We start from the raw sequence: 18,265 nt of genomic DNA, 5'->3' as shown, positions 1-18,265 counted from the left end.
TTGTTCTGCCGCTTGTGTTGTGTGTAAGAGGTAGCGGTCGCGCTCGAATGAAACAAAGCAAGCTGACACCCGACCGCGACAACGAAACGAAGGTAGTGAAAAGTGTCGAATGTTTACAAGCCTGGGCCAGCGTGGCCATGGTGGACTAGTTCCAACAACGACCATGTTTACAATCACCAACTGTTCGTAGTACAGCTAACTGGTATCTAATTACCTGTATCTATTACTTATTAGCACGTTTTCAGCAGAAGGCACCAAAAACCACTGGAAGAAATCATTGTTCCTGATAGTGGGATTTTGTAACTTGTTTCAAAATACTTTTAAGGCAGAGAATTTCACTCAAATCTTTAAGCTGTCAGTGTCATTTTAACTCAAAATTTTCCAATCTTTCCGAAAAAAATACTTTTGAAACTGGAGAAACACGGAGTACATCCGAAAAGGGCTAAAACTTAAAAAAATCAATATTAAATTAGGCTAAAAAAAATCAATATTAAATTAGTAATATCTTCTAAACGGTGCATCTTAGAAAAATGTTACCGAAGTACTTTTTTCTTGCAAATTTGATGTACTTTTATAAAATTAGGGCGACAAACTCTTTTGCCTTTTCTTAATAGCTTTTTTTGAAAACCGTAATTTTTTAAAACATTTTTTTTTTCATTGTAACCTATTTTTCTCCAGAACAACCCATTGTGCACTAGATAGCATTTTCAGTCAGCTATAACATAAGGATAATTAAAAAAAATATTGACATGTCACTTTTGAGGGAAAATCTATATTTTAGTTCAAATCACAAAAACCAAACTTTTTTTTTACCGTGCATATTTTCTCCATATAGCACCAACAATTGTCTAAAACTTCGCCGAAGACACCAAACCGATCGAACAAACCGTTTTCGAGATACAATTTTTTGAAGATATCATGTGCATTTTTCATAGGCCCTTCTCATAAGTAATGGGTGGTACGCACCTGATAAGAACTGTGGAAAAGAATAGGCCAAGAAACGATCAAGAAATGATTTCGCTGTTAAAATTTCTTGAGCGGTCCGCAGCTGGAAAGAAATGAAAATTGTGTAACGCTCGTAACGCCTGCCGTGCAAATCAAATAGAGCTGTCACTTTTCCTCGCGGAAAAATATTCCGTTCAATTATTCCTCACGGAAAAGTGACATTTCGTCCCATACTAATCAGTTGTCAAAATTCCTTTGGTAATTAGAGCGATTTTTTCTTGAGTGCTTTTCTCACCATCTGCGTACTAGACTTAAGGCTAGATTCAAAATGGCGAACCAAATATGCAAAACGGCGTTTTTCTCCCCCAAAGACTTGTATGCAAGGTTTCATCCAAATAAACATATATGAAAATTACTCGTTACTGAAATGATATGGAACCGCTCAGGAGTAGTGGACCTCCCACCTGATTGGCGCTATTTACTTGGATTCGTCGTCCAACAACAACGGTCCAACGGGCGGCAAAAACACACTTGCTGAAGCTTCAATGGGTTCAGTACCGTTGTCTTCGGATCGCGTTAGGTTGCATGAACTCGACTGACACAATGAGGGTATAGTTATTTGTCGGTGCCTTTGACAGACCGCTTTGCGGAATTGTCGTTCCGGTTCCTCATCTGATGCGAGATTGAAAATCCGTTGGTCATAGAAAACTTCGAAAAGTTGCGTGAACAGAATCCTTAAACTCCTTTTATGAGTATGTATTACTGGTACATGACACTGGAAGCAAGCCCATCTTCGGTTAACACCAATCGTGACAACTTCTCAGACTTCGACAGTTCCTCTGTGGACTTGGATCTGTCCATGAAGGATGAGATCACCGGTATACCAGAATCTTTTCGTTCCGTAGGTATTCCACAAATTTTTGTAAGTAAGTTCGGGCATGTTAGCGGTGACAGACAGTTCAAAAACCGATGATTCAACTGAATTCGGTGTCTACTTACAACGAATTTCATAGCGCCACCTTCATGCTTCAAAAGCCCTGTTCTGTATACGTTGCCGAGCAAGCTGCTATATACTAGGGGAATTGCGGCCATTACGCCCATAGGGGGCAAGTTGCGCCACCCTTGTTTTAGGCAAACCACGTTATTTTTAGTGATTTTTTCAACTGCAATCGTTAAAATAAGAATAAAAAAGCTTTTTTACATTTGAGTTTGCATATTTTTAATTTAAAAAAATTGTACAAAAACTTCAAAAAAAAATGTTTGATACCTTTGATGTAATTTTGGCTTGTCATTTTTTTCCACTTTTTTACATCGTTTAAAAGATTATTTTCTCACGGAGTATCGAATTTGACCCTTATAACATTTTTACAAGGGTCCAAACTTCTGAGGCATGTGTGGGGTAAAATGCCCACCCCTAGTTAATTACATTAAAATAGCCATTTAGATCCCAATTCTGGCATAAATTAGTAGAATACAAGTTGGAACCAAGCATTAGCACATTTCTACTATAAATAAGTTCACTAACCACATAGCTGTTTGTTATTTTGTAGTCATTATTGATAAAACAGCTCACTATGCCGTTAATTGACCCATAATTACAGGTGATCCATAATTATGTAATGACTGTATACCATTCCCGAACAATAACAGTTGACAATAAAGCAGGCGTGCAAGTATAAGTACACAATTTGGCATCCAGGCGTTAGCTGTGCCTAGTGTGCATTATGAAGTGTTTCGTGGTTATAATTGGACTCTTCTTTAACGTGGGCATCTTACCCCCAGTTCCCCTACACCTCAGAGTACATTAACACTCTTCTTCGCTTCTGATGAAGTACTCAGCGTACTTCCTGGAAGGAATACGACAAGTTTTTGTCCAAATGCTCATACATCATCACCATAGCTAGGGTTCCTTCACATTGCTCGATTCCGGGCAATGAGAAAGCGGATTCTCTGGCTAAGGTGGGCGCTAGCGAAGGCGATATTTACGAGCGTCAAATAACCTACGACGATTTTTTTTTGCATTGGCCGTCAGGAGACCTTGATCAGTTGCCAACACAAATGGAAAGATGGGTAGATGGTTCCACTCTATCATCCCACAGATGTCAAAGAAGCCATGGTTCAAAGGGTTGGATTCAGGCCGTGATTCCATTCGTGTAATGTGTCGGCTGATGTCCAACCACTATTTGTTTAACGCACATACCTTCCGTATCGGGTTCTTAGAAAGCAATCTCTGTGTCTGCGGCATGGTTTACCAGGATTTCGAACATGTCGTGTGGAGATGAAGTCAGATCTGAGCTGCATGAAATTCTCCGGGTTCAAGGAAAACAACAGAAACCCGTTAGAGAAGTGTTGGCAGGCCTTGATTTGGAATACATGAATCTGATTTATCAGTTTTTGAACAGTGTTGATCTCAGAGTTTGATGTAGTTGGTTTTGTTGTTCGCCACTGTCTGTCGCCATCCCCTTCCGTTTGTCCTCTTTTTGTCGTATACCGATTAAGTCCCTTTCTTTTTGGTCCCGTTACAGATCAGGACATTTTGTCAAATCAATGTTTTTAGTGCTAATAATTTAGTATAATTTCCATTTTTTGTAATCCCTAACCTCAAAACTACCGCGAGTACTTCGGCTTCCCAAACAAACATAGTATTTAAGGCAGTTAAAAAATGTTAAATGTAAAATCAATGTAAGAAAAATGAACACATAATTTCGGCTCAGTTATGGCCCTGTGGCACCCGAACCTTCCAAATAAAAGAATAAATAAAAAAAAAATCCTTCGTTAGCTTACTTTTGATACGGAAAGTACATGAGCTTCGTGGCCGTGCGGTTCACGGCGTCAGTCATCTAGTCATTTCGTAAGCCTCGGAGTGTGGTTCGATTCCCGCTCGAGTCGGTGACAACTTTTCGTCAAACGTTAAATTCTCCACTGTACCACTGCCCGAGCAGAAGAAAATAACAAGAGAATAACATATCAAAGTATTTATCTTAAACTAGCTGTCCCGGCAAACTTTGTCTTGCCAAGCTGTGGTTGTTTGACAACTGTTGAGGTAATTGCAGCAACGCACTCTAGATTGGTTTCATTTCAATCGTGTTGATTTCCTTCCCAGCTCACGAAAATCAGTACTTTATCAATTTTATAACTTTTGGAGTTGATTTTCGTAACTCTTTATACATATGAACACAGCCACCATGAATACGAATCGAACCGTGCAAGGGTCATGCTGATCGGTTCATCCGTTATTGAGTTTTGTTGCCTCAAAGGGACTTCAAACTCATTTTTATATATATAGATACTACAATACCTTGATATGCCCTTCATTAGGTGGTTATAAAAGGCAAAATAACAAAAACGAATACCAAAATTTTGTATAAATAACACCTAGAAAATAACAAGTCTTGTTATTTCAATAATGAATGCATACCTAAAATGTCAAGTACTGTATTTGTTATTCCAAAGTTAGTAACTAATAACTAATAACATTTCTTGTAATTTGTTCGTTGACTTCATGATGTAATAGCAAATCCTGTTCTTCGGTTATTTTCACTGCTAAACCAGCAAATACTACATCAATACCAAATTCTGCTCAAATACCTCCAACTGTTATTGTGATGATGTTCTCATAACATTTTGTAGAATAACGCAGCAATAACAATTTTAGATTGCATGGTATTTGTAAGGTATGCCCTTCTGCTCGGGTGGGTGTTTCGTGTTTTGTACGTAGTCTTATGTCGCATGTGTTCAAGAAATCTTCCGCAATTTTTTTCAAGATTTGTTCTTGGAGTCATTTTAACTATTTCAAGAGGTCATCCTTCGGCAGTTGCCTAAGAAGTTCCTTTGAGAATTCCTTCGGGAGTTCTTTGAAAAGCTCATCCGAAACCATTTTTCCAGGATTTCCACCGGCAATGTATTTAGAAGTATCTCCGGGATTTCTTGAGATGTTCTTTTATGAACTTCCTTAGGAAATTTGTTGAGGAATTTCTTCGGGAACACTTTCCGGAGATCCGAAGGGAACTTCTTCAGGAATCCATCTGGAAAGCAAGTCAGTAGCTACTTTGGATTTTTTAGCCTTCCCGGACGCGTGCCATCAAGAAACCGAAACTGCACCGCGCTCGCGCTGTATACGAAAAGCGAGGTATTTTGGTAGTGTTGTACTTTTTACAACAGCGCGCGCGCTGAAGGGTTAAATGAGTTTCTTTATGCACTCCTTCAGAAGTTCCTCCGAGAAGTTTTCTGAAAATTTATCTGGAAATTAGTCCAGGAATTCTTCTGGGAATTATTTCAGAATTTCCTTCGAGTTTTTAAGATTGAGGTTTTCATATCGTGCATGGCGATGCACTTAGTGCACTGTCCAAACTTTTTGAAGAAACCACAGTGGAATACTTCCAGAAATATCCAGATGAACTGATAAAGAAATTACTACAGTACTAGGAAAAATCTTGGATGAATTCCCAGCGAAAATTCTAAAGAAATTTTTAGTCGAACTCCCACAGGAACAGCACTTAGAGCAATTTTGCGATGGTATTTGTAAAGAAACTCCTGAACGAATTCTTGGAGTAACTCATCATAAATTTCCAGTGAAACTCTTAGAAGAATTTTCAGCAGCACTACTAGAAACAATCCCAGTGAAGCTCTTGAGGAATTTCCAATGCAATTCTTGGAGAAATACCCGGTGAAATTGCTGAAGCATTTTCTACTGAAAACCTTAGAGCAGGGGTTCTCAAACTTTTTCAGCTTGCGACCCACTTTTGATTTTTATTAGAGTTGGTGGAGAAAATGCGTACTGATTTTCAAAAAAAAATACGTCATTTTTCTTCAAATTTTACCCTTGATTCGACCTGACTTTTTAAATAAATACAATTAATCACTTTCATACGTTTGTTATGTAACAATCAAACTTAAATAATATGTATTTTTTTTTTAATTTACAGTGCTTTTTTGTTTTTGTTCATTTTTTTAGAATAGTCTGAGTAAGAGTAAGGTACTCAAATCTTCAGCCTCAGTAAACAACAACAACAAATTTGAGATTAGTTTACAAGTTTCTAATATATTTAACCAGTCTGGCTTCAATGCAACACTACACAACAGGTCTTAGTTCACACATTCTAGAAAAAAAAACAACATTTTTTACAAAGTCTTTGAAGATATAGTGGCAGTTTTATGCTTCTGTAGAATTTCAAAGTTTTTAGAATTATAGCGTTGCTGTATGGTCAGATGAATCTTCATGAAATTTCTATTCTTATTCTTCATACACACTTATTTTATTTGTTTTTTGTTGAAGTCACTTTTCAGTTGTTCCGTAAAAATTATTTTTGATATTCAGCAGAATTTTACCGAAGTTTAGCTTTACTGTAGGTCGGTAAAAGTAAGGTTTCTTGTCGAAGTTTGATATTTTTTTTTCCTTTTGCTGATTTTTGGTATTTTTTTTACTTATTCGAAAAGGGTATTCTGCGTAGAGGTTTCGAAAAGTCAGTAACAAGTCAGTACAAGAATGTGAATCTAACTCAAAACACAAACTGCAAGCAAAAACTTGAACTTTTTTTCCAGCACACGAGTTAACATCTGAAATGTTACCCAGATCTCAATCTTTTTGGTTAAAAACTCATAGGTTCAGAATCAATTTTAAATGCAGACAATTCAATATTCAAAGTACTCCAGACTAAGACCTATAATACAAAAGTTTGAACAGAATTAAGAAGAAACCGAATTCCTAGAAACTCTGACGCTTCTCCAAGGGAGTATTTTCATATTAAAAAATTGCTAGCAATATTATTTGACATAAGTTAACTAAGACATTTACTGCCATGAATCGCATATCAGTCCCATCTTTGCTGGATTTCCTATGCAAATGGGACAGATATGCGATTCACGACAGTTTATTACAATATCACCCAAGCCTTCGCGACCCACCAAAAATCAACCCGCGACCCACCAGTGGGTCGCGATCCATAGTTTGAGAAACGCTGCCTTAGAGCACTGTCTAGAAAAAATCCTAGAGAAACTTCCAGGTCAACCTAGATAGAAATTTGCGATGTAAATCCTGAAGGAACTCTCAGAAGTACTCCTGGTGGAATTCGGGGGGTAATTTTCGAATGTAACTCTTGGAGAAAGTTTTGAAGTAACTCTTAAAAGAATTCCCGGAGCAACTCCTGGAGCAATTTTGTGACGAAATTCTTGAGCAATTCCTTGAGGAAGTCCTGGGGAAATTCCTGAAGAAACTTCCGGAGAAATCCCCGAAGAAACTCCTGGAGTGATGGATTAACTCCTGGAGGAAATGCCGGAGGAACTCCTGGAGAAATTCCCGGTGAAACTTCTGTAGGATTTTCTAGTGAAACTCCTAGAGCACCGTCCAGAAAAATTCTTAGAGATATTCCCAGGTCAACTCCTGGAAGAAATTCTATTGCAATTCATTGAGATATTGCAATATCCAAAAGAGTAATTTGCTATGAAACCCCTGAAGGAACTGACTGAGATACTCCTGGAGGCATTACAGGAGGAATCCGTGGAGCAATTCTTGGATGTAACTCTTGGAGAAACTTTTAAGTAACTCTTAGAGGAATACCAGAATGAATTCCTGGAGAAATGCCCGTAGTAACTTCTGGAGTAATCCTGGACGACTTCCCGGAGGAACAATTCCCGAGGTACTCTTTTAGCGATTTCCAAACTCCTTTGAAAAAATTTGGAAAAGCGCTCCTGGAAGAATGCTCAAAGGTACTCCTCTAGTAATTGTCCGAAGGAATTCTCGTTGGATTTCCTAGAAGAATTTCCGAAACCGCAGAAATACCAGCAGGAGCTTTTGGAGGACCTCCTGGAGGAACAAGTAGAGATATTCACTGTGGAACACCTAGAAAAGCTTGCAGTCAAATTTCAAGAGAAATTCCCGTCGGAAAACTTAGTGGGATTTGCTACGAAACTTCTGAACATATTTCCAGTATCCACAGCGGAATCCTGGAGGATTTCACAAAAGAATTTCTTATGGAACTTCCGACGGAACTCTTTGAAAAAATCCCTTCGAAACTCCTGAAGGAATCCTGTAAAGAGCTTCCAAAGAAAATTCCTGTCTTCTTGAGGTTTTTAAACATTTATTTTCGGGTTTTGTTTCCGGAATCACTAGCATTTTCTTGAATCTCGTGAACATTACCATACACCAGGAACTGACTGTTTCCTGCGGAATCTCTAGATACTTTCCTTAATCATGGGTTATCTTCAGGAACTTCGGTATCTTCATGAATGCAATTTATTTCAGTTGAAAAAATCTTCCATTTTCAAAATATCATTGATGAGACATGCATCATGTACAATACAAACAGATACCTACCGGTGGAACTTAGCAGAATTTGGTATATTTTCCAAAAACTGTTTTAAATTTGGACCAAAAAATGGTTCGCCGCTGATAACGACCTAAGGAAAATACTGTTAAATGCAAAAATATTAAGGAAATATGCTGAAAAACTATCAAAGTTACCCCACTTTACGGTACTTCGAATGTTAATAATAACATTTTTTATGAAGCTCGAGACAGCTAAAAGTGTAAACAAAGTGTAGATACAATTTAACAATGTTTCGTCAAGTGTCGTCGGTGCTTAACAAATTCCTTTGTATCCAACGGTCACTTTACAGAATAAATCATTTCAAACTAATGGAGCCTTGCAAAAAGCACGGATATGCTTCTGACCCAGACGCCCATGTTGCTTAGTGCATAAAAATCGTTGGCATCAACCCTGATTGCTGCTGTTGATCTGTTTCGTCATTTTGGTCACAACACGCACTTTTCGCCACAATAGCTCAGCCAAATGTAATGCCAATTGACATGAACGTTTGCAAACGGCTAGTTGCTGATCATCAAAACCATAGATTATGACTAAGTACTTAATCATTTGCCCTGATTATTGCTTCAGCAATAGTGATGTGTATCATTTAAAGACCAATCAATTACACTGGTCAACAAAACTGACAAGTGTTGAATTGGGAATGACTGAAATTGAGTGCTATTTGGAATGAGTCAAACCATCTGCGGCGCTCTTTGATTCATTTCGGTAATGGAGATCCACTGTCAGTTAGTAGCGCGTGGCCAACATTGGACACTGTGCATTCAATCAGCAATGGAAGGGTGCACACTTAAAAATTCTTAATTTTAATGGAGACATAATACAGGGAATTGACGTAATCAACCATGACACAAACTAAAATATGATTTATTTTTACGTCTCTGAACACGTGCTCACAAAAACAATCATCGCCAAATTCGTTTAAGATATGTTTAACCTATTTTTATGTGTGCGCCAGTAGCATTGGAACATAACACTTATTTTTCAGTTTCATGTGCCAAAATTTTACATGAATCATAACGCAAACTAACCAGACAATGTTTGTTTACAATAAAACGTCAAACGACGTCGTCTGGCTGTGGCTTGTGGAACCTTTTCCGCGATACATTTTTAACTGTAAAAAGTAAACTTATCATCTATTTGTGCAGTGGTTTAGGTGCGAATAAACATGGAAAGAGAGGCGGCATGCAGTGCAGTGCACGGGTGTTTGTACGGATGCGGCGGGCAACGGGAGGAAAGTGTACTTTGCTGTGTGCAAGCGCAGGAAGAGAACTTCCGAGTGTTTGGTGCGGGAGAGTGGAAAACTATGATGTTAATAAACTTTTATATCCAAAATGAAATAATTGAATAAAATATGTTGAAATAAGATACCTAGTCTTTATTGCATTTTACACGAGAAAAACCTGGGGAGAGGAACTGTGATAAACAACTGAAAGGAATGAGGTTATGTTACTGACAAAAGGCACATGCAGTAAAATTACAAACACGCTTGAATCAGGCTCTTGTAAAAATAAGATCAAACTTAATTTTATGTCATTCAATTCGCTGCAATATGTCGGAGTAAAATGACACAAAATTACACGAGTTTTTCGAAGTGTGTGCAATCAACTTACATGATCTGGAACTTTGCATGCATTGCAAATATGTTCTTAAATTCGCTCTCACTGTTAACCAGTTTCATCATTAGCAAATAACTTTCTATGATTATACATCGTCACGCATTTCAGCATCTAATTTCCCTAGAACTGACAAATCTTCCCACGATAAGCAATCACGCTAAATTTATATTATGAAGTGAAAATCAGTTCCCGCGTCATAAGTGATTAACGCATATCTGCTGTATAATTCGTAACAGCGAGATGTAATATTGGGAACTTAATTAAGTTTCCGGTTCATTTCGAATCGAACGGTGCTTCCAAGCTGTTGCAGCTGATCGTGTTACCGTTCCGAAACAAGTATTGATCTCCTGCGGTTGTTCTAGTTTGGGATAATGGGGCTTTATTTGGTATCGTACCTCTTGGCCGGCGTGGTTTTGCTGTACTCTTATGTTCAATGGACCCGACGAAAAATGTATGCAATGTTGGCCACCATGTCCGGACCCAAAACACTGCCAGTGCTAGGACATGCTCATAAGTTCTACAATGTCACGCCAGGTGAGTTTCCATCCAAATTCAAACTGTCCCAAAAGAACTTATGTTCGAATCTTTTTATACCCAGAGGGACTGGCGGATACGCTACGATATTTCGGCAGCTTTCCATCGCCGGTCTGCATTCACATGGGCCCGTTGCCCCACGTTGGCGTTTTCGACCCCGAATCGTTACAGGTGATTCTCAACTCGCCGCACTGTCTTCAGAAAGCACACCAGTACACATTTTTTTGGATTAACAATACGGTATTCACCGCACCGGGTAAGCGAAACACGAGGATTCAAAAATATCGTGGATTTGAACGTTGAAGATACTGATCTGGATGCTTATATTCTAGTTCACATGTGGAAAAGTCAGCGCAAAGCATTGAACCCATCATTCGGGCCATCAATTCTTGGGAGCTTCGTTCCCATATTTAACAACAAATGTATTGTCCTGATGAACATTCTTCAGCAACATGTTGGAAAGCCAGAAAGAGACTTTACTCGAGACATTATGAAATGTACTCTGGATCAAATTTATGGTACGGCATATAAAACAGCACATTAACCTATAAAAAATAAGTGTTTTATTCATTTCAGAAACGGCTTTTGAGTGCGAATTCAATATGCAGCAGTCACCGGATGGAGATAAATCAATGGACTTGTTTGAAAGCTTCATGGCACTTTTAGCCGAGCGACTTTTCACCATCTGGATGTATCCCGATTTCATCTATCGTTGGACTAAAACGTACAGGGATCAAAAGAAATGTTTATCGGCGTACTACAACACCGTAGTGGCAAAAATAGAACGTCATGTGGATATGGATAAAAGAATTAACGCTACAAGCAATGCTTCAAATTCTGATAAACCTCCAAACTACATTGATTGTCTTTCAAAATATCTAAGATCGCAAGGACCTACTCCCAGAGAAGATATTTTAGCCCATTTATGTCTCATGGTTTTCGCAGGCAATGAAACAACAGCAAAAACGGTCAATGCCGCTTTGCTTCTTCTCGCCATGCATCCAGAGATACAGGAGAGATGTTACAAGGAAATAGTATCTGTCTGTCCTGGAGAAAACGAGTATATTTCTGCAGAAGATGCGGCAAAGCTACACACTTCGAAAAACTCGTGTAATTTTGTGTCATTTTACTCCGACATATTGCAGCGAATTGAATGACATAAAATTAAGTTTGATCTTATTTTTACAAGAGCCTGATTCAAGCGTGTTTGTAATTTTACTGCATGTGCCTTTTGTCAGTAACATAACCTCATTCCTTTCAGTTGTTTATCACAGTTCCTCTCCCCAGGTTTTTCTCGTGTAAAATGCAATAAAGACTAGGTATCTTATTTCAACATATTTTATTCAATTATTTCATTTTGGATATAAAAGTTTATTAACATCATAGTTTTCCACTCTCCCGCACCAAACACTCGGAAGTTCTCTTCCTGCGCTTGCACACAGCAAAGTACACTTTCCTCCCGTTGCCCGCCGCATCCGTACAAACACCCGTGCACTGCACTGCATGCCGCCTCTCTTTCCATGTTTATTCGCACCTAAACCACTGCACAAATAGATGATAAGTTTACTTTTTACAGTTAAAAATGTATCGCGGAAAAGGTTCCACAAGCCACAGCCAGACGACGTCGTTTGACGTTTTATTGTAAACAAACATTGTCTGGTTAGTTTGCGTTATGATTCATGTAAAATTTTGGCACATGAAACTGAAAAATAAGTGTTATGTTCCAATGCTACTGGCGCACACATAAAAATAGGTTAAACATATCTTAAACGAATTTGGCGATGATTGTTTTTGTGAGCACGTGTTCAGAGACGTAAAAATAAATCATATTTTAGTTTGTGTCATGGTTGATTACGTCAATTCCCTGTATTATGTCTCCATTAAAATTAAGAATTTTTAAGTGTGTAACGTATCTCGAAATGGTAATCAAGGAATCGATGAGACTGTTTCCCGTTGCTGCGATAATGGCACGAGTTACCAGCAGCGATGTCAAGATCAACGGTAAGTGATCAATGAATTCTCGAATCACTCAGCAATTAAAAACACATCCGCACCGTTTCAGATCATCAAACTATTCCCAAAGACACCAGAATTATAATTGGCACATTCCAAATCCATCGTGACCCAAAAATCTGGGGACCGAACGCAGAACAATTCGATCCGGACCACTTCCTGCCGGAAAACGTCGCTGGACGACATCCGTACTCGTTTATTCCCTTCAGCGGAGGTCCACGCAATTGTATGGGGATTCGCTACGCGTGGCTGTCCATGAAAATTATGCTTGCATTTGTTTTGCGACAATACCGTTTGAGTACTTCTGTTAAATACGACGAGCTGAGGGTGGCATACGGAGTGCTATTATCTATCTCAAACGGATGCCCACTGACGATTGAAAAGAGGGCGGTAGGATGACAAGAAACTCTGTCGATATGATAATGGAAGTATATTAGCACTGTGATACCAAAGCTATGTAATACCGGTGGTGTTCAATAAAATACGAAAAACTTCCTATGCTGTGTGTGGGCCTTGACGCATGATAAACATGCATGTGTTTAGAAAATCGATGTCCTATCCCTCAACCCCATTTATATCCAAAAGAACTCGCTTTAATCGTTACAGGACATCAGGTATCAGAAGGCCGGCTGCAGATGCACGTTATCCTCCATTTGCCACAGTTGTGCCATCGTCCAATAATAAAGGCCTATTTCATCATCTACCAGAGGTAAAAGGAAGAAAATTGGGATTGGTATGGGGACAGGGACAGGTAGCGAAATAGGAAAAAATACCCTGCAAGAGGGTACTAACAACGCATAAGAGTACCACAATGGGTTTAAACAGCGCCCTGAAAAGGGAACTGAAATAACACATTAATAAGCATAGAGAAAACCTATAGGTCTTTACCACAACGGAACATCCTGAAGATTCAGGTTTCTGAAATCAGTTTCACTTAATCAGTGTTTACCGATTACTCGGAAACCCAGTTGCGAAATACTGGACAATTACATATCAAGTTATTTGAAGATCCATAATCGGATTCACAGCTATCACATACAAACGAATTAGCTTGCTGAATATTTGTCGTGTGATAGCTGAGTCGGCAGTGACCAGTCAATGCTTTGACCAGCATGCTGCAATTCTGCTTTGACAGATTAGTTAGGTACTTCGCGACCAGTAATAATACAATTTTGTTTGACGACATGACTCCAAACTATTCCAGTATTATTTGTGTTAAGTGGCAGCCCAGGTGTAAATCTAAAGCTTTTTCCAACACTTCGATATCGAAATAGCTGGCTCAGGGCTGATGATGTCATGTAGTATTGTCTATCCAGTTGGAATCCAGACAGCCATTCAATCAAAAATTTTCATTTTTTTGGTCCACAAATGTCGCAACTGTTTCGGGACAACGGAAAGGATGCGCACTACTTTTCACATGATTCAAAAACGTCGCAAGTTGGGTCGCGTCGCGACGTGATTGTGCGACGTCCGGTTTGGTGGCGGCCCGACAATATGCTCCAGTACGAACTAACTCATCAATCATTTCATTTTCAGTGGTGGAAAAAATGGCCAGGTACCCATTTAAGGTAAACAGCATTTGCTGAATTCAGCTGCTCGATTTGAGTTGGACAAGCGGTAACTATCTTCGATCTAGAGTTGGCAGAAGCAAATGCTTTAATAGCAGCCTAGCTATCTGAACAGTATATTTTTTTCCATTACGTGCTGCTGAAGTGTCGATTTCACTCCGCACATAAGAGCAAAGATTTGGGGCTGAAAAACGGTGCAGTGTCTACCAAGTGAGTAAGACTGATACAGCCTTAGCTCACGAGAATAAACACCAGCACCTGCTCGACCTTCGAGAAGGGAGCCATCAGTGTAACACATGATACAGTCTGCAATACTTCTCTCCAAATATCCAAATAGCCACTCTTCCAGGGAAAGGAATTTCGTGGAAAATATCCTATATGGGAAATTACAAGCAATTGCAAGATCACTTGTAGCAAGGACAATTTTGTCTCAATTCACCAAAAGTGGAAACAACGAGGTGTGTGTTGATGTGCGATTCACAGGAGTTTCCTCTAATAGACCGAGTACTCATAGGCGGTGAGAAAGTGCTTCTTGTTTGAGATGAATGTTAGTGGGGCAACGCCAAAGAGAACTTCGAGCGCTGCCGTGGGAGTTGAAGAGAACGCTTCAAGCACGTCCTTTGGAGATGGCCTAATTTTGATTGGATCATTTTGACTTCGCCCTTCTGCGACCACACAAGACATCCATACGTCATATTGGTCGAACAACAGTTGTGTCAATCCATTTGATGTATTTGGGCTTTAGACTCCAAGTTGTACCGAAGGTTCGCCGGCATTGCCCGAAGGCCATACAAGCTTTCTTGATTCAGAACTCAATGTGAGGTGTCCAGAAAAGCTTGGAATCAATAATGAGTTCAACGTACTTTACCTGTTCAGTCACATTGATTCCAGAATCAAAGAGACGCAGAGGTCGAGCACTATTACGGTTTCGCTTTTCCGTAAAGATGTTTTACTCGGATGACCCCAAAGGACATATTGGCGACCCAACCCTCAACTAAGGACTGTTCATTTTATAAAGAGAACACCTTATTTGTGTGATATCTTTTTTATTTTTCAATAAAATCATTATCGGTTTTTTGCATAAATTTCCATAGCTATTCTACAGTGTAGGAAAAATGTAACATTATACAAATTGTCCTTAGTTATGGAACTGAAGCGGTTTTCGTTTAAACTCAATAAAACCCCATTTCTCAAAATTCTACACAGCTTTCCACATACATAACTTTTAATAATAATTTGCCTTGTTATCAATGAAATTGATAAAAAATACTTATTTAAGTCCAGTGATGCTATAACACTACGGAATCAGTTCAAAATTTGTCCAGTATAGAAGAGAATCGCATTCTAAATGATACCGAAGAAAAATATGCTTTAAAGTACATTCTTCATCATAAATGTAATACTTAATGATGGCCATAATGGAAAATTGCATACTTTTTGCTCCATAAATGTAAATTTCTGATTCTAGAGAAGCTTATTATTATTATTTATTTTCAGCAAGGTCTGACCCTATGTGATAATATACTTTATTTGAAAATAACTACATGTTAATTTTTATTTTCGACATCATAGTTAAGTTGTATTTGCAATAGAGTACATCGTTATTTAGAAGAAACTTCAAAAAACGAAGCGTTTTTATCTCCGGTAACTGCCATGAAGCACAGTAACCAAGCCAACAATGCTATCAAGAAGCGGTTTTCTGCATTTAAAATTGCATTATTAGTACTTTCGACTAGATCCTTTGAAAAAATTCAAAATTTAATATTTTTTATACATTTTTGTTTAACAAATAAATTTTATTCTGAAAATCGAGTCCAACTTGTAACTTTAATATCACAACAACCATTATTCCGATTAGGTTTATATTTTGCCAGAATATGTATCACTCAAACTGCTGCAGCATGGCAAACACTTTTATGCAATTAAAAACGATACACCGATGTTTTACAGAAATTTTGTGTTTATCTTTAGTTTTTGGGAATTGAAAAATTGATCTCTCGAAACACTTTGCCACATTTCTATGAAGTTCAATAATTTTAACCCAATTTATTTATACTTATTATCTGCTAATATAATGTACTGAACAACTAACCAAGGCTGATCGAATTTGAACTACGCGTTTTCTTTTTATAGCCTTGCAAAGTTGTCCTCTTTATAAAATGAACAGTCCTTACCTGAAGGGCGCTTTGCATCAAGTCGAAAAGGGTGCTGATGCACATACCGACTAACAATGTTAGTGTTGGTTACTGACCAACGGTACTTTAAGGGTCAATTCCGCAATTACAATCCCCGTATTAAAACACGTCAACAGAGTGTAGTTTAACGATTGATTGTAATTTTCCTGTTTAACGATAACAAATGTACATGAAATTGGATGTTTTAGCATGTTGTATAGTAAATTAGCATAAGTTGTGTTGTGTTGCATGTTTGTTTTGTACATAGCTATAGTCATGTCAATTCTTGTGTTTTTCGTATCGTTAACTTACGTTTAGTGCCTTAGATAGTCGGTTGTCGGATTGTCTACCTTCGGTTGTAGTTTAGTCGCTAGAATTCATAGGTTTTATGTAATTTAGAAGAAATTCAATTAATAGTTTTCTTACCGTGATTATGCACAATTCTAATTCAAGGTTCACGGCAGTTGTAGGTTATACCTGTAGGTATTTCAATTACAAACCTAGTTGCAAGCACGAATTCATTATTATAAATGCGCATGATACAAGTAATTCACTCAAGATTTAAGTATTTACCTAGGAGATAGTTTAGATGTGAGAAATATCACTTAATTTAGGAATAATTGTTCAGCAATACGCTACACGTTTGTCTACTTTGTTTATCGTCTATTTTTTCCTTCTACTCGCCGGTTGACAGTCAGTGAGCGCTACATGTCATCGCAATGAACGCTGATGGTGTTTGTGGTCCACGGTGTACATATTAAAGGTACGCGCTGGCAGTGCCAACAGTTAGGTCGTCGGCAAAACCATAAGTAGGAAAACCACTATTATTGAGTTGCCTCAATAGCGTATCTGCTACGAGATTCCACAAAAGCTGTGATAAGACTCCCCCTTGAGGGCATCCACAAACACTCAATTTCCTAATCGTCGTTTGACGCAATGTCGAGAAAAGATGTCGGTTTTTGAGCATTTGGTGAATCCAATTGGAAATCATTGGACATATACCATGACCCCGTGCGGCTTCCAATTGGCATCGAAAAGCACGTTGTCAAAGGCACCCTCGATATCTAAGAAAACACCCAAGCAGGATTGCTTTTCAGCGAATGCCTTCTCGATATCGTAAACAACTTTGTGTAAAAGAGTCACAGTGGACTTATCAGATTGGTAGGCATGTTGGTTCACATGAAGAGGCACGTTGGCCAGATGAACATGACGGATGTGATGATCCACAATGCGTTCAAAGCATTTCAGAAGAAAAGAGGTCAAACTGATAGATCTGAAACTCTTTGCTTCTTCATACGACGCACGACCCACTTTCGGAATAAACTTCACAGTGATATCCCGCCAAGATTTGGGTATATACCCTATAGCAAAACAGCACACAAGTAGTTGTTTCAAAACAGGTTTGAAATGATCAAATCTCTTCTTTAGCAAAATAGGATAAATCCCATCTGCCCCAGTAGATTTGAAAGGAGCAAAGCTATTAAGTGCCCATTCAATCGATTCTAAAGTTATGATACTCCGAGCCGAAGCTAAAGAATCATAACTACAAGAAAAGACATCAGGTTCATCCGAAGATGTAATATCCACACATCCGGGGAAGTGTGTACTGAATAAACATTCCAAAACTTCCTCATCAGAGGAAGTGAAATCACCATTTGGTAAACAAAGTTCGTTCACTTGAAAATCCTTAGATTTTGCAAGGATTTTGTTCAACCGACTGGCTTCACTCAGACTGGAAACATTTGTACAAATGTTTTTCCAGCCGGATCGTTCAGCAGACCGAAGAGCTTTCTGGTAGGCCTTGCGAGCCGACCTGAAAGCTTCCGATCCAGCCGAACGTCGTCTGTTCCAACTCTTTCTACATTGCTTCCTGAGCTTCGCCAGATCAGAGTTCCACCAAGGGGTTCCTCTTGTAGTCTTCACAGACCACAGAGGGCAAGCTTCTTCAAAAGCTTCCATGATGAAGGCTGTTGTAGTATCAACGGCATCATCTAAATCACTTGGATTGTCAATGGATGGTGAGTATCCATGAAATTTGGCTGCAACCAAATCGGTAAAGAGATCCCAGTTGGTTGACCGGGGGTTTCTGA

General features: G+C 38.7%; 1 protein-coding gene across 1 annotated transcript in view; it reads left to right on the top strand.

Annotated features, from left to right (window-relative positions):
* LOC109413826 (uncharacterized) overlaps positions 1–18,265 on the top strand; it is a 45,392-nt gene that overhangs the window by 7,318 nt on the left and 19,809 nt on the right. Inside the window, exons 3-7 of the mRNA XM_062857448.1 lie at positions 10,753–10,938; positions 10,997–11,511; positions 12,328–12,421; positions 12,483–12,823; positions 13,040–13,047. Of these exons, the coding sequence (XP_062713432.1) occupies positions 10,753–10,938; positions 10,997–11,511; positions 12,328–12,421; positions 12,483–12,823; positions 13,040–13,047 (1,144 nt within the window). The remainder of the gene's footprint in view (positions 1–10,752; positions 10,939–10,996; positions 11,512–12,327; positions 12,422–12,482; positions 12,824–13,039; positions 13,048–18,265) is intronic.

This window comes from Aedes albopictus, chromosome 3 (assembly GCF_035046485.1).
Source record: "Aedes albopictus strain Foshan chromosome 3, AalbF5, whole genome shotgun sequence".
NCBI classification, from domain to species: domain Eukaryota; kingdom Metazoa; phylum Arthropoda; class Insecta; order Diptera; family Culicidae; genus Aedes; species Aedes albopictus.
The sequence above is the reverse complement of the archived record's forward strand: the minus strand, read 5'-3'. Positions and strand labels throughout refer to the sequence as shown.